Source organism: Mchenga conophoros, linkage group LG18, assembly GCF_057382185.1.
Source record: "Mchenga conophoros isolate Kocher_MC1m ecotype Shallow Benthic linkage group LG18, M_conophoros_male_GT1.1, whole genome shotgun sequence".
NCBI classification, from domain to species: Eukaryota; Metazoa; Chordata; class Actinopteri; order Cichliformes; family Cichlidae; genus Mchenga; species Mchenga conophoros.
Genome location: NC_140543.1, coordinates 17,418,637 through 17,441,711, shown reverse-complemented (window position 1 = coordinate 17,441,711; position 23,075 = coordinate 17,418,637). Strand labels below are relative to the sequence as shown.

General features: G+C 38.9%; 1 protein-coding gene across 3 annotated transcripts; it reads left to right on the top strand.

Moving 5' to 3' along the window:
• The first annotated feature begins 1,189 nt into the window (after positions 1–1,189).
• mapre2 (microtubule-associated protein, RP/EB family, member 2) lies at positions 1,190–21,809 on the top strand. Of its 3 annotated transcripts, none has more exons than XM_085254940.1 (7): positions 1,190–1,318; positions 15,025–15,152; positions 16,436–16,581; positions 16,704–16,920; positions 17,159–17,304; positions 20,090–20,248; positions 20,379–21,809. In XM_085254940.1, the coding sequence occupies exons 2-7, from the start codon at positions 15,032–15,034 to the stop codon at positions 20,475–20,477; spliced, it is 888 nt and encodes a 295-aa protein (XP_085111066.1). In that variant the 5' UTR covers positions 1,190–1,318; positions 15,025–15,031; the 3' UTR covers positions 20,478–21,809. The 3 variants fall into 3 exon arrangements, with proteins under 3 accessions (XP_085111066.1, XP_085111067.1, XP_085111065.1); XM_085254941.1 differs by lacking the exon at positions 1,190–1,318 and adding an exon at positions 3,874–3,892; XM_085254939.1 differs by lacking the exon at positions 1,190–1,318 and adding an exon at positions 3,961–10,756.
• Positions 21,810–23,075: the final 1,266 nt, after the last annotated feature.

Below are 23,075 nucleotides of genomic sequence, written 5' to 3'. Positions count from 1 at the left end.
CATTTCCATTCTTGAATGCATCCATTCATTGTGGTCGTGGACAATACACCTGCCTCCACAGAGTGCGTTCTTGTCTTGTTTAGGTGTTGTGAAGCTGTTTTTCATGGAAATAATTCTGCCATCATCCCTTTTGGTTGTCTTTGTGTTTTGTGGGGGACATTTTGGTGTTACTGACAGTCAGTCAGTGCATTCCTTGTTTTTAGACATGTATCAAATTTAGCCATTGCTACAGTTTTTGCCAACTGTGTGAAAGGTTTATTTGAATTTTTCACACAGATATACATAAGGCCCCACCTGGTCATGAAACTGCTTGCTAGTCAGTTGCCCAATTATTTATGAGCCACTGAAAAAGCATAAACAGTAAATGCAAAATGTTTGTTAAGTACCTCGAATTACAGCTGAAAGTCTACACTTTAATCACATTCTGGGTTTTTCAATACACTAGCGTGTACAAGAGGGAACAACAGCTCAGAATATGCAGATACTCAGTTTAAATAATTCAGCCAGTCTTACATTTCAAGTGCTGAAAACAGACAATATATGGAAATTTTGCTTGATTAAACCCCTGTAGTTATTATTTGGAAATTAATTAATCAGCCAAATGCATCCACTGTCTCATATCAGCAGCAATACCATTTTCTTCAGTGCAAAAAAGAAAGAAAAGAGAAAAAAAACCCATCATTGTATCACTCAGTATGCCTGACTATATACACAAGTTTTCCAGGATTTAGACATAAACATAGACTTTATTAATCCCACACTGGGAACATTAATTTATTACAAGGGTCAGGAAGAAAAATGAATTAGTTATATTAGAAAAATAAAAATCGAAAAATAAATAACAAGAATAGTGTACATAGATGCCAAAACACTATGTTATATACAAATGGTCATTATACACTGTAAAACAACAACAAAACAAACAAACACCGAAATGTATGTACATAGAGTGCAGTAGGTGTGGTCTTTCATTCGTATTATTTTACATATTTATTTTATAAACGGTGGTGTTCAGCTGCGTGCATCTTCAGATGGACGATTTGCATTTTCCTGGAGTAAAAGTGAAGTGACACGAGGCGACAGGACAGAAAGCTGTCTGATTGTTGTGAACGATCAACGCATCACAACTCGATTGGTCAATATCATGACAGAGGTCGGCGACGCACCAATCAGCAGAAAGAGCGATGAGACGCTGTCCATTCAGCTCTCCGCTCGCAGTTCACCGTCTTACGAGAATGGGCGTTTGAGGGTGGGGTGACTCAGCCGGAAAACAGCCTTTTTTTTTAACACCTTGTAACCTGCGGATCGGAGTTCACTGGTGAGTGAGATTTGCTTTTACTGAAAATTTTCACTGTGGAATTTGAATTGAAACGTGCAACGGCGAAAATCAATGCAGAAATATGAACGTATTTAAGCGGCGGTCGCTGTTTTGTACCGTGATGTTGCCCGGGGTCAGGACATACGTCGGCTGTCACAGCACTGTCAAAGTAATGGCAGGAGAAAATATTAGCCAACTGTAACTTGACGGTTAGCCGGAGAAGATGTAATACTGTATTTATAAGTCACGTCTACCTTCGTAAAAGTCTGTTTGATAGCATTAGCTTGCTTTTCCAGGCAGTCTGTCATTTCTAATACAAAGTTGAGTTAGCTTCATTTACGAGACTTGGTGCAGCAGCTAGCTGCTCGGTGGCGGTGGAGGCGCTTAAAAAATCTCAGAAAAGAGGAGCACTGTTTGGTGTTTTCCCTCTTCAGCAACCACAGCTAAAAGAAGGGACAGAAGAAATGAAGAAGGGGTCACCATAGACGAGTGTCGCCTTTTGTCTTGGGTGCAGATAATGCCCTTTCTAAATGCCAAAGGAAAACTTTCTTTCTAAAGTAGCGGGTTAACAATCTCTCAGGTCTTAGGAAAAGACTCCTCGCAGTCTAACAGGGTTTTTCTCCCTTAATATCATCCTAACCCGTTTTTCTGGAGATCATAACCTCTACAACCTGCAGCTCGGATTAACAGAGGTGCATTTGGGATCCTCTACCAAAGGTTGGTTAGCTCTTAGTGGGAAAAGGGCAAGCACAACTCTGCCTGATGCTTCACAGCCCAGTGTTGACTCATTGCAGGCTAACGTATAGCAACACTTACTGTAAGAGCATCATCTTCCAGATGTGGGCTGACATGCTACCCCACCCTTACAAAACCCTCAGCAAGCAGCATTCACAAGACAAAAAAAGCTCTCGGCTGTCTGGCTGCTCCCTTACACTTAAAGACTTATGTTTAAAAAAAAAAAAAAGATTCACTTATTGCTCTATATATGACGTACTGTGTAGGAATGTGGGGAAACAAGGCGAGCAGTCTTTTTACTACTAAAAAAAGCCATATGAATGATAACAAACTCTATGACTAGTCAGTAAATCCATTATTTATTCAATTAAATACACAGAAATTCAAAGATTTAGTAGACTATAACATAGTTTAAATGATGTACAAAGCATGCAATCCACAATTACCACTTAATATCCAGAAGCTGTTTAAAATGAGGGATAACAAACACAAATGACGATGTATGATGATGATTATCCAGTTTAGTGTGAAGATGCTTTAAGTACTGAGAGTTCATCTGTAGCTGGATTTGACATGAGCGATTTATTTCTTTTTCTTATTTAGTTGCGATTCTTTTTAAAATGTTCCTTTTTTGCTGATTTTAGGTGTTCCAAAAGTCTCACCTTTAACCTATACCCTTTTGGATTTCTCATTAATTTCTTGTCATATAAATAAACTGAATAAAGATAAAGAATTTGCAGCCTAAATGCAGTTTTACTCATAGTCTTACTCAAGTCTGACTCAACTAACATATTATTAGGTTAGTAAAACTTATGAGTTAACTTATAGTTGTACTCCTAAAATTCCATGAATGAATGTTAAATGGTCACCATATTTCCATTCTCAGTATTCCTTGTCTTACCCCATTTAAAACTATTTCAAGGGATTATATAAGATTGCTGTTTCTCAAGATTACATTATGTGACACATCATTTGATTGATGTATATATTTTCATTTTAGTGTTAGGGTACATCCATACTAAAAACTATGCTTTAGTTTTCAAAACATGTAATTTTTCCTAATCTGTCTCGCATCCACACAGCTTAAAGAGACCGTTTTGAAAAAAGCTTCTGACACACTTTTAGTTGGAAAACTCCAGCATTGGATATTTTAGTCCAAACATGCTGATGCTTTTTGTAAAGGGATGACTGTGTTCACCTCATGATTGGGTCCTTTAAAATTGAGCCAAAACAATCTAGCAAAGCTCACAAACCTTTTATTTCTACTGTCCCACTGCCATGACTTAATCAAGCAATGTCGCTGTTACTTATCCACAGTTTTGGTCAGAAGTTTACATACACTCATCATGGGCAGGAATATCATGGCAATCAGCCTCAAACATATATATGTACACCCACACTAATGATTTGTTTAAATGTCTCTTAGCAAAAGCATCTAAACCAGATGCTTTTGGTAGCCATCAACAACCTTCAGTACCACTTATGAAAAGATTTGAGTGAGTGAATATTTGTGAGCCTGTATATATACTTTGATCCTGTGTGAATTAGAAAAGATGTGCACTTTACGCTTCCCTGTTCCTGCTCCTTTTTTGTTTTTATAACCTACCATACAGTGTTTTAGCATCTAATAGGCGTTCATGTTAATGGATCTACTCTACTTTTTATTTCAGTCAATAACTATAAGTGTGTTGTTTTTTTGTTGTTTTGTAATGTAGTGGTAAGCATCAGCTACCTGCCTCAGATTGCGATGATACTGTACACATTTAAGAAAATTTCTGTTCTTTATTTCAATTTCTTTTTGTCAAGTGCAGCACGGAGGAACATCCCTCTGCAGTTGAAGTAAGCAGTAATAGACCCAGAGGATGTGTGTGTTTATATTTCATTCTTAGGGCTTTACAACCTGACCATATATTTAGAAAAAGCTATGCATGCTCCACCTCTTCAAGCCCTTCAGATTGGGAAGTGATAAGTTTATTCCTGTGACAGCCTAGAGTTGACATTAACCCACCCACCTTGCAGTGACACGGTATGGTGGGGGTACAGTTTCTGGCCACTGGGACGAGCACACTTTCCTGTTTTCATGCCTTCCCTGAAGTTTGACCATGACATGCTTTCACTGTGTGCTGCTGCCAGACACAAAGCAGACCTCTGTGCTTGTGTTGTGCCCAGCGTGCTACGGTATGGCTGTCACTTGTCAGTCTGAAAGGGCTTCTAGCATTACCATAGTGGAAAAGTAGCATTGCATGCCTGTGGCTGTCAGTGGAAGTGTCTGCAATTCAGTCATTAATGAGATTAGTCTTGGTTATGCCTTGTGTTCAGCTCTGCAGGAATTTGTGTAGACTACTACACAAAGACTACTTTTGACCCAGCAGAGCAGTGGTGTCAAATTCATTTCAGTTTTGCGGGCTGCTTGCATTTGAGTTTGCTCTCAAATGAGCTGAGCCCAGTAAAACCAACTACTAGCAATGTGGGCTTAGTTCTTAATATCTCATTTAAAAAAAAAAACAAAAAAACCTCACACCAAATATATTCAGTAAATTAACAAATAATGAAGTGCAGCCTCAGTCTTTATGAAAAATAAGAGCAAACTCAGCTTTCCACACTTAGTTTACTGCCATGACATAGTCATGAACTGTTTTGTACTCTTTAATGACTAATTGGAAGTATCGATGACTTCTTTACATTTATTTCACAATTTGGACCCTTGGGTGTTCCTTGTGCTGGATGTTTGACACCCTTACAGAAGAAGAAGAGGGAATGTCTTTCAGGGTGACCGCACAAGATTCCCAAGTTAAATTAGAGATTAATATTATGCATACTGTTCACTGCCTTGATTTATTTCTGTTACCTCCATCTGAGTGATTCAAATGGAAAAAAATAAGACTCATAGTGTAAATTATGGGAGCAACTTCACAGTTAAATCATATAGGAATCTGCAGCTTCAGATTAAAGCTCTTTTGCATTGTTGTCCAAATGTTGAAGCCGTATAATTACTGTTGTGAGTGTACAAAAAGTAATGCATGGAATTTTGACATGTTGAAGGCCCTGATTTATACTGATGTGGACATTTGTAGGGGGGTAAAAACTGATCACAGAAGGAGAAAACAACATACACCTAAAGCAATAAAACTGTCAGGAGAAACTGCTGTAAGACCTACCTGTCCTGTGTTCTGGACCAGAAATGTACACATCCTTCAGCAAGTGACATTTCTGTCATTTGTTTGGGAAGAGTTAGCAGGTGCTTTCCAAGCTAACAAACTGACTGCACCCCCTGGGTAGTACAGCCTTCAATGCCTCAGCTGCTTCTCCAACAGAGATGGATTTTTTTTTTACATATAAACAACTGTATTGGCTGTGTATGTCTGTAAAATACAAACTGGAAAAGCTGACGTCCACAGCCTTCAGCAGATGACATAAAAGAAAAAAAAATTGAACCAGAAACAGAAAACTGATTTGTTTTATTTTTGTTGTTGTTGTTGTTGTTGTTTTGATTGTATTAAAGCTGTTTGCTAGTGGAGCAAGAAAGATAGGTGTTATATTCAAAAGTGCTTTCATCACCTGGCAGTATAATGAAAAAAAGAACTAATGAAATTTCAGATGATAGAGAACAGATGACTATTTTCTGCACATGTAAGCACAAGTGTTCTTTTTAAACTTTGACTTGGCCTTTGGTATGTCTTGGATACAAAAAATGTTAAAAGCTGTTGTCCTATATCATTTCATAACTAAGTTAATAAAACTCTGTATATTCACTGGCCACTTGCACCATGCTAGTACAGGATTGGATCTCCTTTTGCTTTCAAAACTAATGGGTTTGAGCTTTGTGACATAGTATGTTATCTGTTGGAAGCAGCCATTAGAAGATTGGTACACTGTGGTCATACAGGGATGGACGGGGTCAGCAGCAGTACTGAAGCAGGCTGTGGGATTTAAACAATCCTCAGTTGGTACTCAGGAGCCCAAAGTGTGCCACGACAATATCCCAAAAACGGGTTAAACCACTGATGCAATGCTGGATGGCTCTATGGTCTGACCCTACCATCTAAATGTAGCAACAGAAATTGAAACTCATCAGACTAGGCAACATTTTTCCAATCTTCTGTTGTCCCATTTTGGTGACTGAATTGTAACCTCAGTTTGCCTTTTTGAGTCTGACCATTCTCCTGTGATCTCTGGCATCACTGAGGCATTTTCAGACAATGAGCTTTTCTTTTTCTGACCATTTATTTAGTCTATAAACTCTAGAGACTGTTATGTTGGGATCCCAGTAGATCAGCAGTTTCTGAAATACTCCGACCTGCCTGTCTGGTACGAGCAACCATATTAAATTCAAAGTTGATTACACTGCCTTTCCTTCCCATTCTCAACTTTTTGAAATTCAGCAGGTCGCCATGACCCTGTCTGCATGCCTAAATGCATCGAGCTGCTGCTGTGTAATGATCTGATTAGAAATTTATGTTAATGAGTAGTAGGTGTACCTAATGTAGTGGCCTGTGAGTGTACATATGGGGCAATTAAAAAAGAAAGTCCTTATATTTATACTGAAAATTGTATTATCAAAAGACAAGAAGTGAATAAAACTGGACTATATATATCGTTTTCCATTTTTAAAACATTCATCTAGAGTTAAATTTATTGATTTATAACTGTGACCTCAGCTTTGGCCTGATGGTGGCACCAGAGTTCTATTTAAGAGTTTCAGCTGAGCACAAAGACTGTTGACTCTGAATTGTGAGTATTTGACATTAGAAGCAGTATTGTTGATTTTGACAGAAAATTGTTGGCCCCTGCATCAGAGTGAGTGTTGACTTGAGGATCAAATTCCAGTAAATAAGCCCTGCTAATGTTTAACGGAAGTTGCTCCCTTACATTGCAGGCCAAAAACATGCTGACATGAAAAAGTCCAGTCACCTCAGGTGTGAGTTTACCTTTGGACCAATGATGGTGGTGAATAGATTGTAGGATAGACCTCAAAATCTGTACCTGTATTTCTTGCACCATCACCGTTTAAGTTTATATGTAAACTGTAAAGGCCTGTCCTCAGACTCAAATAGCAATTGGGTCTTCTAAATAAAGGAGTGGCAGAGAAAATATAAGAAACAGTAGGAAAGAAATCAAGGCAATAGAACAGAAGAGCAGAAATGCTTCATCTTTGTCCTTTGAACATAGTTTGTGCATAAAATCCCTGCATCTTTGCTTAACTGTTTTCAGCAGGTAGCGTAGTCCCCTGCTATTATAAAGCTTTTCATCATCCCTGTTAAATACCGTCATGTGTACTATTGCATTCTTGATTACTAACCATAACAGGCTGGACTGATTCTATTTTGATATTATCAGTTTAATGCTGGGCTATTTGCACAAATCATTATTCTTATAGTGTGAAAAAGAAATTCATTTTTAAAATCAATACAAATGAGATATTTGTATTAGTTACATTTATTTATGTAATGCCTTTTACAGACATAAAAGTTACAAAGCGTTGTACAACAACTAAAACCAATAGAGAGTGACTCACACTTGTGTTTAAAATATATAGAGCTCACTTTTTAGACCTTATTTCTGTGTCCCATTTCACTGTGGTTGCCCAGCAGTGATAAAAGCAACACAAAACAAAGCAGTTTAACACCAACACATTGGTAACACAAACAGAAGAGAGCTTAGCAACCACAGGACTGTTGTTTGCGCTTAAACCACAGACCCGTGCATACTGATTTATGATGTTCATGTGGTTTATAATTACATTTATTACACACATTTTATACATTTTAACGCATGTTACAGCTGAATTATAGACTGATTAATTGGTTTGCTGTTGAACAGAAAATTAATCTGTAAATGTTGAAATTGGGAATGGACCTATTCTCAAATTATGGTTGATGCTGATTTATCATATTTGTTCATATAGTCTTGTTTGTTATTCATTTCCCCTTTTGTGTCAGGCAATCAAATCAAAAATAATATGAAATAACAGTTTTAAAGGCTTTACATTTACATTTACATTAGATTTCATGACATTTGAAGACACCACTTGCATTTTGGGTAATGGTTATAATGCACTGATATATAAAGGCCAGTATTTGTCCTTGTGGCTTGTATCAGTGATTGAAGTGGTGTGTTTATATTTTGTGTCATATCAGTTTTTGATGGCTAAATGATTTAAAAAAATGTACTAAAGAGCTAGAAAAGTATAAGCAAGGAAGCAATTTATTTATATAGCACTTTCAGAACAACTCCCAGCTGAACACGAAGTGGTGTACACTTGACATGCCAGAAATGATACATTGAATAAGTAAAAAATAAAATAAAATAAAGATAAAAATTAAAAAACAAGATGATAATTAAAATTACATTTAAAATAATAAAATACCCTGGCTTTCACTGTATGACCACTACGTTGGACTCCAGCCCCCCTGTGACCCCAAATTAGGTTAGCGGTTTAGAACATGGATGGATTGCTTTGTTTCTCTGGAACAAAGGTGAAATGACTATCGTCAATGACATAATTTTGATTTTCACATTAGCTTCACAATTGGTACATCCCAAATAATGGTGATATTTTTTATTTTATTTTACTGATTGGACATTTTGTGATTATAAGTAGATTCCTCAGATCATTTAAAAAGTAAAATAAAATGGATTCTTGTTCTCGGTTGATTTACTGGTGATGATGCCGAGTAATTGATGTTGATTAGATCGATAGTTTGCATACATGCATCATGGTCATGAGGGTTATACTAATTTGTAGCTTTTAAAGATTCATTTGAGCTGTTCTTTTTCCAGGGTGGAATTGTTGTAAACCATTAATCTTAAATGACTTTTAAAAAACTAAATTTTGTGAACTGGTTTGAACTTATTTTGGATTTACTCTAATCCGCAGACCCTCAAAAATATTCATGCACCCCCACTAAAATTTGGTTATATGTCTCTTAGCAAGTTGCTCTTCAACCAGACTCTTTTGGTAGTCATCAACAAACTTCTGACATAACTCTGGCTGGATATTTGAACACTTCTTACGAGAATCGGTAGAGTTGTTGGTTTCGTGGCACAGACCTAGCTTTAAGCGTAGTCCATAAATTTTCAATGGCATTGAGGTTTGGGTTTTGGAAGTCTATTCGAGTCTATTTTAGGTGAAGTTGTACAATTTGGAGATAGTCTTCCTTCATTATTCTGTCCACTTTGTGCAATATACCAGTTAGAGGTGGGAATCACCATACATCCCATGATACGATATTATCACAATACTTAACGCACGATACGATATTATTGCGATTTTTAAAAAAAAAAATTTTTTTTGCAATATTCAGATTCTGTACATAAAGTTAAACTTTATCAATATTCATTTTATCTAATATCAAAGTCTCGCACTCAGTCTTTCTCTCATTTCAGTCAGTTTTATTGTTGACAAACTGAACGGTTTGTATTACAGTCTAGTCCAACTTAACTGAATGCAACCATCTGGTACAATTATAGCTATTCTAAACTATGCAATTTATGAAAACTATGCAGCCCATTCAGCAACTGAAGAATTTGAAAGTAAATTAAAACAAAATATAAATTTACATTAAATAAAAAAAGTTTTAAACTTAATTAAGATAAAACATATCTTAAATTAAAATAAGTAAACTGTCATGTTTATTGCTGCCAAAAAAAAGTTAAACACATTTGGACAGTGAAGGAATGTCAGGATTCTTGCTCAGAAAAAGGGTCAACATGCTCTGAGCACAAAAACCATTTTTGTAACAAAATATCGATTTCTGCTGTCCCTGTATCGATACATTATTAGCAAACAAAATATCACGATACTACACAGTATCGATTTTTCCCCCCCACCCCTAATACCAGTACCACTAGACATGATGCCCCAGAACATAATGCTACCACTACCATATTTTTTAAAAATGTATGCTGTACAGTATTTCCACCCTGGAAAAAGAACAACTCAAAGAAATCATTAAAAGTTAACCGGATATTCATGCCCATGATGAGCGTGTGTAAACTTCTGACTGAAATTCAGTTAGTAATCAAAACAGCATTTTATCACACACCATGAATGGACATGATTTCATCACCAACACTACTGGGTATCGTTTGCCTACATCTGCTTTAATACCAATCAGCTATCTGATGATCTAATTAAGGTGAAGTGGATGTGCTGCGTCTTCCCTTTATTCCCATCCCTTCTTTTTAGCTGATTGGTTGTCGCCTCTGAGTTTTTTTGTTGTTGTTTTTTTCCCTTCTTTTAATAAATCCCCTCGCCGCACCTCAAAAAGCGACGAGCATCACACATCGATCTGACCTCCCCGGCGATACTTTTCAGCACTCAAGTAATCAATGAAATTTTGGTGTACTGAAATAGCCCACCATAGGGAAAACAGGCAGCCAACCCCGCGAGTCACGTGGTACAGGGAGCAGCAACGTCATTAGGGCAGAGATTTGTGAGGAATAAGCAGACAGAAGGAGAGAGAGCCCCGGAGGTGCGGCACTTTCTTAGCATTTTGCATCGTTCCTCTTGCTTTTTTTCCCTCGTCCCCCCTCGGCCAGAGAGAGAACAGAGTTTCTGTTCAACATTTTAGAGACCCAAATGCCCGGTCCCACCCAAGCCCTTTCCCCAAATGGAGAGAATAACAACGACATCGTCCAGGACAACGGAACCAACATCATTCCTTACAGGAAAAATACAGTGCGAGGAGAGCGCGCCTACAGGTAAACCAGTGAAATGTCGCATTTGGTTTAATGTCAGGAAAAGAAAATCACACCGCTGCAGACCCCCCCAAAAAAACCCGCAATCCGGCCTCCTCCTCTTCTTCGGCGTTTTCCTCCCTGCACCCATCCGCTTTTTCCCCCCACTCACCAATCACACTCCCCTGTCATGTTAGCCCTCTGTACCCGACACTGTGTCGTAAATCGCTCTTAAGTTAGCTTAAACCCTCCCCCTGCTTCTCCAGTAGCACCCGAAACCACTGCTGGGACTAGCATGTAACGCTGTCAACTGTTTTATTGTATTTGGTGGTGCGCAATGGTACAGGCACGTTTTTTGGAGGAGTGGGTCCAGCTTGTCAGATGACAGGACTACACAGACAGCTCCTCCTGTTCCTCCTCCTGCTGCTGCTGCTAGAATATTCCCATCGTGACTTGACACTCCGCAGCTACTGAATCCCCCCCACTGTCGCCATTAATATGTGTCTGGGTGATGTTGTACTGTGGGTGTCTGTAAGGGGGAGACCCTCTACTAAGACTTGCCGCACAAGCCCGGTTTCTTCTTATTGAATTGAAGCATCATGCCCAGCCCTGGTGTCGGCAGGCTATCCCTGCAAGGCTAACAAAGCATGCTAAGCGGCGCATACATCCGCTTTGTTGACATGGAGAGGGGCTGGCCCAGTTTCCTTCCTAGAGCCGAGGCTCTGCTGCTGCTGCAGTGGTCTGATAACCCAACTTTAACGCTGAATGGTTGGGGTTATTATTATGCTGCATATCCTGGTGTCTGTTTGAGGGGGATGCTTTGGCACCATATTATCGCGGTTATAAAACCACCAGATGGGTGTTTCTTTTAATGCAGCTGTTCTTGTCTGTGAAATGTTGTAAAAATTAGAATCAGTATTGAGATCAGCTCGACTTCTTGCATTGAGGATTGTAGACCTGCGAACAGCCTTTGGAGAAGTGAGATTGTGGGTTTTAGAGAAGGCCTCAAGGCAAAAACAGCAGTCAGTGAGAAAATAAATGCTTTATCTTGCTTTCCTTGCTGTTGGAAGTCAATATTGTAGTTGAATTTAGTTTTTCTTTTTTTTAATTCATTGCACAGCTTTGCTCCTTGCACAGGAACATTATAAAGCTGCAGTAATATGTGCAATGACATATTTGCATGTTTATATATTACTGATTGTGTTTTAAAGAGCTCATTTCCATTATTATGATGCTCTGTTGCAATTCTCTGAATGATATTTTTTCATATTTCAGATATTCTCAGGTGGGATGTCCACTCATGTGCAGACTTTCCTTCCACAATATCTCACGCTAAGAGTTAACAAATGAATTAGGAAGAAATAACTGTTTTGTTGACTTCTTTTAAATGTGTAGCTTAAGGGTCAAAGTTTGAGTTTACTGATGTATCTTTGGCACATTGCATGCTTTCAGTATGCATACTGCAAGTAGAGCAGGTGCCCTGAGGCCTCCAAAGTCACAGTTTTGCAATTCGATCAAATCTAATCAGCCTTTGCAACAGCTTCTGTCTGCTCCGCTGTGCAGGAAAAGTCAAATTAAAAGATCCCTTTTTCATCCTGCAATGTATTATAAGTAGAGCTGGGCGATATGAGATTTTTTCATATCACGATATGTTTTTTTCATTTCAGGCGATAACGATATCTATCACGATATAAGCCAAATAACTATATTTGTAAGATTTAAATGTGCCGTTGCTCACAAGTAAAATGTGAAATAATCAGCAGCTTGTTTTGATTTAAATATTTATTTCCCATAATAAGTTCAACAAGGTAGATGTACTTAAGGAACATGAGACTTTTTCAGATAAATAAAGGCAAATATTGCAAACTACACAAAAGGCAGCCGCTAAAGCGTTTAAGTTTCAAAATAGAACAAACGAAACAGACTACTAAATTGTCAATTCCACTTAGAAACAAAATATTAATTCTAAAAATAAATCTTAGTTTGTTTTACAGAAGAACAGACAAAACTGACTAACTTTTGTCAATATCAAATAAACTGAGAACTAAAAGGAAATTCTCAATCTCTCCTTGTTGTATAGCTGAGCTTTTCAAACAGTTTTAACAGTTACTTTAGTCTGACAAAAGCCGAATGACGAATTAGCGCTTCCAGTCAGAGACTGAGGCTACGTCCACACGTACACGGGTGTTTTTGAAAACGGAGATTTTCCGTTTTCGTTTTAAAAAATAATCCCGTCCACACACAAAGGCAGAAATGAAGGAAAACGCTGCTATGAACATGCCAAAGCAGCAGGTGGCACTAGATTCCTAACCGTGCAGAAATGTTGGCCAATCAGAAGTCTAGAAGCCTCGGTGGGAAAAAGTAAACAAAGCTGGGGCATAGAAGCAGAACCGAGTCGTATGTGTGGACGGACAGTAACTGTGTGTATATGTAAGCATTTAAACACTGCAGAGTAGAATTAACAGTATTGTAGAAATTCATTTCACCGAAACAATAACGTGGCGCAGTGTGACGCATGCACCAGTTCATTGTATTTCCAGACTTGCTTTCGTGCCGAGTAGCGTGCAATTTACAGTGCACGCTACTCGGTTTTTTGTCAGACTTGAAATAGCCGAAATACCTTCACACTACGGAACTTCTATGGCTCTTCCGTTCGACAATCTCTCCGGCATTGGAACCATCATCTGTTTTCTCTTCGGTCACGCTCGGTTGATTTTTCTAGTCGGCACACTCATTTCCTCCATTACGGGCTGGCTCCATTACCCACTGCCTGCTTCCCAAACAAACACACGTGCGGCTTGGCACTTGTGCTGTATGTAACAAGTCACGCGACGTGACGCTGCGGCTGTGATTGGTTCGGCTCTGCGCTACTTAGTTTGGATTGGCTGACCTTTTTTTAAAAATGTTTTTTATTTTAAGAGGACAAGAGCGGCGAAGTCTATCGCGATAGCTTAATTTCTCTATCGAGTAAAAGTTATATCGCGATACATATCGTTATCGTTCTATCGCCCAGCTCTAATTATAAGTATCTACAGTAGATCATCACCTCACTCAGTCATTGATTTGGTTAAAAAAAAACAAAAAACTGCTCAGATATTTTAAGGAGCTTGGAAATAAAGGGACTGGACTTCTTAAAGACATTTCACCTCTCATCCGAGAAGCCTTTTCAGTTCTAAAACCAAAAGGCGGAGAGTCCCTGCTCAGATATGACTGTTTCTTAAAGTGTATAGCAAAGAACTGTTTATGCTGAGATAATTGAATCTGCTTTGAGTTTGCAGACAAAGTTACCCCCACAAACCCAGGGTAATTTCTTGAATTTATTGCTGTGCTTTTGTCCCGTGTTCCACTGCTGTGTGGTTATTTTAATGTGACTTATCTTGTTAAGCAGATAGTCTTGCATGCAGAGATCATTTTGCCCAAGATAACATTGATTCATGCCAGATTTCAATCTCCAAGCCCAAACTTGTATTTCCAGTATCAAACTGTGATCTTATCTGCACCTCTACTGCTTTGTGTTATAGTTTGCCTAACAGTCTATGACAGACTGTTAGGGAGGGCTTTGGACTCTGTGTGTCACACCTGAGGATGATAATGTGGACATTAGTATTGTTGACATGTAGCAGCCAGGGGTCGGGTGGCATTGGGGGGTTCAGAGTATGTTTTATGCTGCTGGGCTTCTTTGCGGGTCAGTCTCGGCATGTGGAGAAATGCTAAAGATCAACTCGTGTGCTATGTCTAGATGCAGTCTCACTGTTTACTTTCCAGGCTGAAGATTTTATTTAAGAGATTATACAATTCTGTATAGTTTAACTGATTGGGCTAAACATGAGCAAAGCAGTTAGGATTTGTTTGGCCAGTAGTTGTTCTAATTAACCAACATTAACTGTCCAGCAGCTCTTTTTTTGTGGCCTTTTTAAAATTTGATTTGATTTTTAGATCTCGTCTTTGTGCTTTGAAATAATTTAAGCTGGGCTGTTTTATTGTATATTGAATAGTCAACTGAATTTGCATTAGTATAAACTGTTTATTGATGTTTTTTGTGTATTACCAATTCTTATTTCACTTTCCCAGGGACTGCAGATAGCTGAGTCTCTGAGGAGACTTAAAAAAAAAAAAATACATCGTCTCACAGTAAATAGCAGCCCCTTGTCACCATGTCTTAAAATCTTAACCTATTTAAGAAGTTGTCCCATTTTTGAAGACCAACAAACTGACTTGAGACAGAAAGAAATAGGACATCTATCACAGCAACCTAGCTTTTGTTTTTCAGTGTTGTTTCCTTTCTATTGCAGTTGGGGGATGGCGGTCAACGTATACTCTACCTCAATAACCCAGGAGACTATGAGCAGGCATGACATTACTGCCTGGGTTAACGATATCCTCTGCCTAAACTACACGAAAGTGGAGCAGCTCTCCTCAGGTGAGAACAGACGGACCTTTAAAAAGAAAGGAAAAAAAACTTGTTCTTCTCTCTCGCTTCAGCTCATCCTCTTCCTTCCTCCTCCTGTGCCCGACTCGCTGTCTGAAATGGGGGGGGGGTGTTTTTAGTGGTTGGTCTTCGCCTGAATAGCTTTCGGTGTAAGCTGGCGGTTAAAGCAACCTGTGGAAACATGTTCACCTCTCCCTGGAAGAGAGTTGTCTATAAATAAACTCTGCCGTGTGCTCTCCTGCTGTGACCAAGTAATCCAATTTCAATCACCCTCTGCCTACACAAACACATGCACACCCATCCCCTTTTTCTCAGGGTGTGGTTTGGTTTAGATGGTTTTCTCATGAGCTCCCTGGTTGGGTTCATGTGAGCTTTACCTAAGGTTGAGCTGGTGTCCTCTTTTCAAATGGATCACTAAGCTTCAGGTTATGTGAGCCATGTTAACGTGAAAGCTCATTAATATTTGTCTTTTTAAAGAAATGAGGTCAAGGATCTGGACATGAAAAGCCTCACATGTACAAAGGCAGGCATAAAAAAAAAAAGAATCGTAGACTGTGTGCAATAACATAAGATGTACTTTATTTATCTCCAAACTTTGTGAATGCTTATGTTACAGCAGCTAAAATTTAAGATTAAACACTGCCTTTAAGAAAATGGGTTTATAGTATATAGATCAATAAGATAAAATGCGCTGTGACAAAACCGGTCATTCAGGAGGAAATCTGAGTACAGCCGCTACTCCTCTGACCAAGTTGAGGTGGTTCACCTAGGATGACTCCTAGGTGAAGTGTTTTGTACATATCTTGCTAGCAGGACAGACCCAGGACAGGCTGGAAAGATGAAATAATAGGTAATAATATATTATAACAAAGTAAAATATCTCAAATTTAACCAAGAAAAGAAAAAAAAAAGCTGGCTAAACGTAGTAACAACACAGTAAATATCAAATCACATTCAAGTGACTCCGTATAACAGTGCAGTGCAATAAAGTTGCGTATTGTACACAGTTTTAAGTGTTCTGACTGCAGAGTTTATTTAAGCTGTTAACACGGGAGAACAGATGATTCCCTGCCCGACAGACGTGTGTATTTTAAAGAGTTATTGCACGAGTAGAAAAGATTTCCTGTAACTGTGGTAGCACAATCAGTCTGTTAGAGATTAAGTGGTGCAGAGTGTGGTCAGGATTATTCACGGCATGTTTTTCAGTGTTCTGCTCTCCACCCCATAATTATTCTTGTGGTGCTTAACTATTTTTATTATTAATAATTCTTTAGGAGCTGCTTATTGCCAGTTCATGGATCTGCTCTTCCCTGGCTGCATCAGTCTTAAGAAGGTCAAGTTTCAAGCTAAACTAGAACACGAGTACATTCACAATTTCAAACTGCTGCAGGCATCCTTCAAAAGGATGAACGTGGACAAGGTGAGTGTCCTGAATATCTTTTACTTTTTTTTTTCTTTTTTCTTTTTTTTTTTTCACCTCGCTTTACTGTTCGGGGGTTTTAACAGTCTTTTTTTTTTTTTTTTTTTTTTTTTTTTGTTCAGATTATTCCTGTGGAGAAACTGGTCAAAGGCAGATTTCAGGACAATCTCGATTTCATCCAGTGGTTTAAGAAGTTCTTTGACGCCAATTACGACGGCAAAGATTACGACCCAGTTGCAGCCAGGCAGGGTCAGGATGCCATCCCCCCGCCTGATCCCGGTGAGCAAATCTTCAACCTGCCAAAGAAGTCTCACCATGCAGCCAGTTCTCCTACCGCAGGTAAGATTCAACTGATGAATAAAACAAAACGAAGGTTATAAATCATGCATGTATGCTTACTGTTATCTGCACATTTTTTTTGACACCTTTGCACTGGATGTATAGGGTATCAAATGGCTAGACTGTTACTTTTCCTGCTCATATATCAGCTCCTGTGATTATTGGGTCTGATTTGTCAAGTTTACACTCAGATATAGTGACAAGCGACCCTTTATTCATAAATATTTCTTCGCTGCAGGAGCATCCAGGTCGAGCTCTACTACTCCTAAGTCTTCAACGCCAACATCCAGACCCTCTTCCGCCAAAAAGATCCCCACATCCGTGTCAACTCCTGCCAAAGGAGAGAAAGAACTGGAAGCACAAGTCACGCATCTTACTGAGCAGGTATGTCTGTGTACAGCTCAATTGTGAGCTTTTTTAAAAATGTTAATTTTTTATGGTAAATGGCCTGTATTTATATAGCGCTTTACTAGTCCCTAAGAACTCCAAAGCGCTTTACATATCCAGTCATCCACCCATTCACACACACATTCACACACTGGTGATGGTAAGCTACATTGTAGCCACAGCCACCCTGGGGCGCACTGACTGAGGCGAGGCTGCCGGACACTGGCGCCACCAGGCCCTCTGACCACCACCAGTAGGCAACGGGTGAAGTGTCTTGCCCAAGGACACAACGACCGAGACTGTCCAAGCCGGGGCTCGAACCGGCAACCTTCCGATTACAAGGCGAACGCCCAACTCTTGAGCCACGATCGCCCTTTTATAAACCTTTCAGCTGTAAACGGCTGGTAGGGCAATAACAATACCGTAACGGGTGGCGGCATGGACATCCATTTGTGAATGTGATAACTTGAAAATGAGGAAATGTAGGATTTTGAAAGTGATAACACAGGTGTATCTATTTAAAATCTTGGATGAGTTTGAATCTCAGTGACCTCAAGGTCAGAGGTCAAGTTTTCTGAAAATCTTTTGAATGCAATAACTAAGTAGGAAGTCACCTAGCATTTTTAAAATTGTTACTCAATGTTATTGTGACTCAAATAACTGGATCCTAATTTATTAACATCATAGAATGATAGACTGTAGAATTTATTGTATGTTTATCTAAGGGCCAGTTTATGCACACTGCTCTCACCAAATGACAGAAGTGATGTCACTTGCAGTAAGGCATGGCATGTTTTGGCATTTTTTTCGGCCAGCCGTGCACCTTTTCAGTTTACGTAGCTTTGGAGCTATTGCAGCCTCAGCTATTTAAAAAAATTGACAGGCTTGAGGCAAGGCTGTCTATATGGGCATATATATGACACATGTATGCAGGGATTCCCATATGGTACAGAACTCATGGAGAAAGATTTCTACAGCAGCTGAAGAAGATCGCAAAGAGACAAAAGCGCCACAGTGACGAGTAGAAACAGACGTAGCTGTGCAATATCAGCACATCGGTGTGAGAAGTGACCAATGCGGCGAGCATAAATAGGGTTGAAGACTCTGTCTCTGTCAGGCTGTCAGCCAGCTCCCCTGCATTGAATCTCCCATATGTTACTGTGGTGTGATCACTGTGTAAATCAGCCTGCATGAAGCTGCAGAGACACACAACCACTAATCAATGTGAATTATATTTGATGTGTCATAATCAGTTGCACTAATGGAAAACTGCCCGTCACAGTTGGCATCGTGTTGGAGTTGATGTGAAACTGAGTCTGAATTTACTATGTATATATTTTTGAATGGAACTAAATTTGAAAGATGAGTCATTTCATGTTGAAGTACAGTCGTTAAGTGCAGGAGTTTTGACACATTTTTCACTCCAAATTGCCCACATTTGTATTACTGGGTCTAATATTACAGGTCTGTAAGTAAACTGTCTTTTCTCTTTGATAAGATATAGTTTTATCTTCAGTTGTCTGCATGTTGTCCCTCCAGGCTTTAACTGTTTGGTCGTGGTTGTGGTCCAATGTAAAATTGGTTGGTTGGCCCTCACTGAATCAGGTTGGTAATCAGTGTGGGCGAATGACAGAATAAAATTGCTGTTTTCTAGCTTCCTGGCATGGTCCTCACTGACACTGATTCGTGTTCCTCCGTCTACTGGATTAAAATGGAGGGTCGTCTCTTCATTTACTCGTTGCCATGGTGAATCCTGGTATTGGAGCTCCATTGATGATGGCTTTTCTTCTGCTACACATACGCTTGACTGAGAGAGAACATACTCAGAAATGATTCAATAATAACTAATAGCTGTGATCAACTTCTGTGGCACTCAAAACTCAAACTGAGTTTGTTAAACCTGCTTTGTGGAACATGGCCAAAGTCGCCCCCTGCTGGCTAAGAAAGGGTGCAGATTTAAGGCACTTGTACATTTCACTTTTCAGATCTGGAGCTACATCTATCTTTTATATACAGTCTGTGTCAAATTAGGAGTCAGACCTAAATCCACTTCTCACTCTGTGGATAGACTAATGGTTCCTTAGAAAGCTGGTATAGAAATAGGCTGTGATTAATGTTACACCTGACGCGTCATATTTGGAGATTCAAAGTACTAGAGATTTAAAATCTTAGCAGACATTCAACTTGTTTCCAAATATTAAAAATAGCACTGAGGCCTTTTAAAGGCACTGTATGTGGTTGGTTTAAAAAAACAAAAACAAAAAAAAACCCCTGTGCATACAAAGCTGCTAAATGCTGTGTGGATATTGTGTAGTTGTTCCACTCTGAGATCCAAAATGTTGCTGGCTGCATTAAATTTGGTACAGTACATGTCAGATTCAAGCCAAGGATTAAACTAAGAAGAAGCGGGCTTGGAGCTCTTGTGCAGTGACCACAAGCCAGAAAATGCTGCCAGGCAGCATTTGATTTTTTTATTTGATTTTTTTTATGTACATTTGTTAAGCAGAAACTGGTGAATAGAAGACAAAGACTTAACTGATCGGTAGATCCTTTACTGATATAATGATTGCATTCAATCATTCAGAGCTGCTCTAGTGCTCAAATCACATGTAACTGAAGACAACTTGTATCAGTTAAACAGTTTATCTTGAGTCGTTTTCTTAGAAAGAATCATTCGGATCAGTTTTAATCAGCTTTGTGTTTCTTCTCTGCTTATCTTTTAACGTTGTGAGTCTGTTCAGAGTTTGTGTGTTTTGAAATGCTTGAACATTTATTTTTGCAGGTGAACACACTAAAGTTGGCACTGGAAGGAGTGGAGAAGGAGCGAGACTACTACTTCAGCAAGCTGCGAGAGGTGGAGCTGCTCTGTCAGGAACAGGGGGAGGAAAACGCCCCGTTTGTCGATCGGCTAATGGAGATCCTGTACGCCTCCGATGAGCAGGTCAGTCCAGGCCTTTAGATTGATCCAAGCAGGATCGTGCTCATTCTTTGTTGAGGAAATCATGTGGATTTAATTCAGTGTTTGTGTGCAGTCACATGCGCTTGCCTCAACTCTCTCTTTTCTTTTTTAGGAACGAGGGGAGCTAGCTGAGGGCGACGGACAGGAAGTGGACCAGCAAGCCCACGAGGAGGTGCCAGACGATCAGCAGGAGGAGCAGGATGAATACTGACTGCCATCATCCTTCACCGCAGTTACACCCCACTCTCTCTTTATTTTATTTTTTTAATTTAATTTTTTTGACTATGTGAGAACTGTTAAAGGATTTTCATTTGTCCTCATTTTTATTTTTCATCCTCTCCGAAACTGAGCACATGAAGAAGCCTCCTGAAAGAAGCACCATCACAGGTTTTTGTTTGGGTTTTTTTTGTACCCCTCTGCTCACTGTTCAATGTTTCTTGTGACTTTTGGTGAACTGCTGTGGCGGGTTTGTGGCAATGAGCTCCACCAGCGGACAAGCTCAGACCATCAGAGGACTGTGTGGGCGCAAAGTCAATTCAAATCCTGCAGTTGATGTGATGAAATGCTGAAGTTTAGACAGGTAACCACTACCTGTCAGTGCAAGTGTTAGACTCCCTGCTATTTTTATTTCTTTCTTCTTTTTTTTTTCATATCAACAATATTAATCATAAGAATGCAATAAGCAAAGCCCTGGAAGGGCTCGTAGTAGCTCTTATTTAACCTCCTTCCATATGTTGCACTGACATTTGACTTCGTATTGGACAATCTGTCCATAGACCCTCACCGTATTTATTATTGTTGTTGTTATTAAGACTTAGGAATAGTGCAAGGATCTGAATTGCATCCTCGTGAAGGAGGATAATAAAATGTAGTTAAATCCCAACTGTATGACTGTGTCACAGCTGTCATTACAAATTACAAGATTTCAGATAATCAGTGTGCTCGGCTTAGCGTTTGTTCCCACCACACAAGGTGGCTTTAGTGATAGAGATTTAAACCGTAAACATAGGGAAGGAAGAAACATTGTGGAGTAGTCTTATGATGAAGCAGCAGTTTTAAGTTGTAAACCTCCGCTGGAACTGTTGGGATATTTTTTATTATTTTTTTTTTTAATCACAGGTCTTAGGGAGATGTCAGTTCACTGAGCAATTTGTTACACTATATTCCAGTAAGTACATTGTATACCCTTTCTTAATATTGCATTTACTAATATTGAACTGGGCAGTGCACCATGATGCTTTAGTCATATATTATTGTGTAAATGAAAAAGAATGTAAACATGTACTGTCAATAATTAATGAATGGTAAATGTTTTGTTTTCTTTTTTTATGTCCCACTCATTATGCATTCCCCGACAAAAAATCGTGTTGCATGTTTGCATTTTATTTGTGAATAACTTGACCTGCTTTTTACATATTTAATAAAAAACAAAACAAAAAAAAAACATGTTAAGTGAGCTTTTGTATGTTTAACCTGCTCTTTGAAAGATGTTGAGATTCGAATGGATTTGCTGTAATAAAAATCACCTTTTGAGTCCACGGGAGGTTGTTGTCCGTCAATCCATTTTCTTCCACTTACTCGGGGCCAGGTCGCAGGGCCGCCGTCTAAGCACACTAGAAGCGAAACTATGAAACAGGAAGTGAGAACATAACTAAAGCTTAAGTGAACACTTAACTACAACAAGAACTAAAGATGCCAGTATACTCAAGAATATATAAAGATCTATGAATGACAAAAAAATTAAAAAGCTTTAAAAAGACCCAGTCATATCCAGTATCATCACAGAATGAGCCTGAATTCATTTAGCATGACCTGAGATTTAATTTATTCTGTAGCTGATTTCAGACAAAAGGAATTACAAATCAAATTTTATCTTCATTTTCCAAATTAATCGGGGGTTTTAAGGGGACAGGTAGAAGGTACAGGACTTCTTTACATCTGTGGACTGTGGAATATTTAGTACTGAGGGATTTACACAACAGGACTTGTTTCACAGGTGGCATCCTATCATGGTACTACGCTGGAATTTACTAAGCTCTTGAGAACGACTCATTCTTTCACAAATGTTTGCAGAAGCAATTTGCATGCCTAGGTGTTTACAAGCATTTCACCCCCATGTCATACTGTGTATGGTTGTGTGTGTGTGACAAATAAAATTTGAATTTGAATTTGAATATAGTGTATCTAGTACAGCATTTATAGTTTGTTTTAATCAGCAACCAAAAAAACCTCTTTCTATATTATCATTTATTAGATTTACTACAAACCATTTTTCCCCTTTGCCTTCAAGTCAAATGTTCTTGAGAAAATCACAAACATCTATTTATTTCGTTTTCTGTTTAGTTTTATTTTCCAATTAAGAGGCAATTTATGTGAACAACTTAGAGTGTCCAAAAAGTGCAAGGTAAAGACCTCACAGTTAGGGCTGGGCCATATTATACCGTTCACGGTAATACCGGTATAATGTTAGGCAACGATAGGAAAATGAAATATCGCGATAGAATGGGAGTAAAACGCGCATGCGCAGTGCCTTTGTTTTCATACGCACATGGCCGATTGTTGAGTGAAACAGATGAACCAGAATTGGTTTGTAAAAATGGTGCAACTTCCGTGATGTGGAACTGGTTTGGTGTTTGTCCATCAGATACACAACAAAGCACATTTTTTTGCAGAACATGCAAGCGGCCGTTGTTATTGTCATATTTGTCGGACTAAGATGCTCTTAAATCTGGGAGTAATCTGGGTCCTAAACTCCGTATGCTTCAGGTCAAACAACACTGCAGCATCACTTAAAAACTGTCTAAATTCT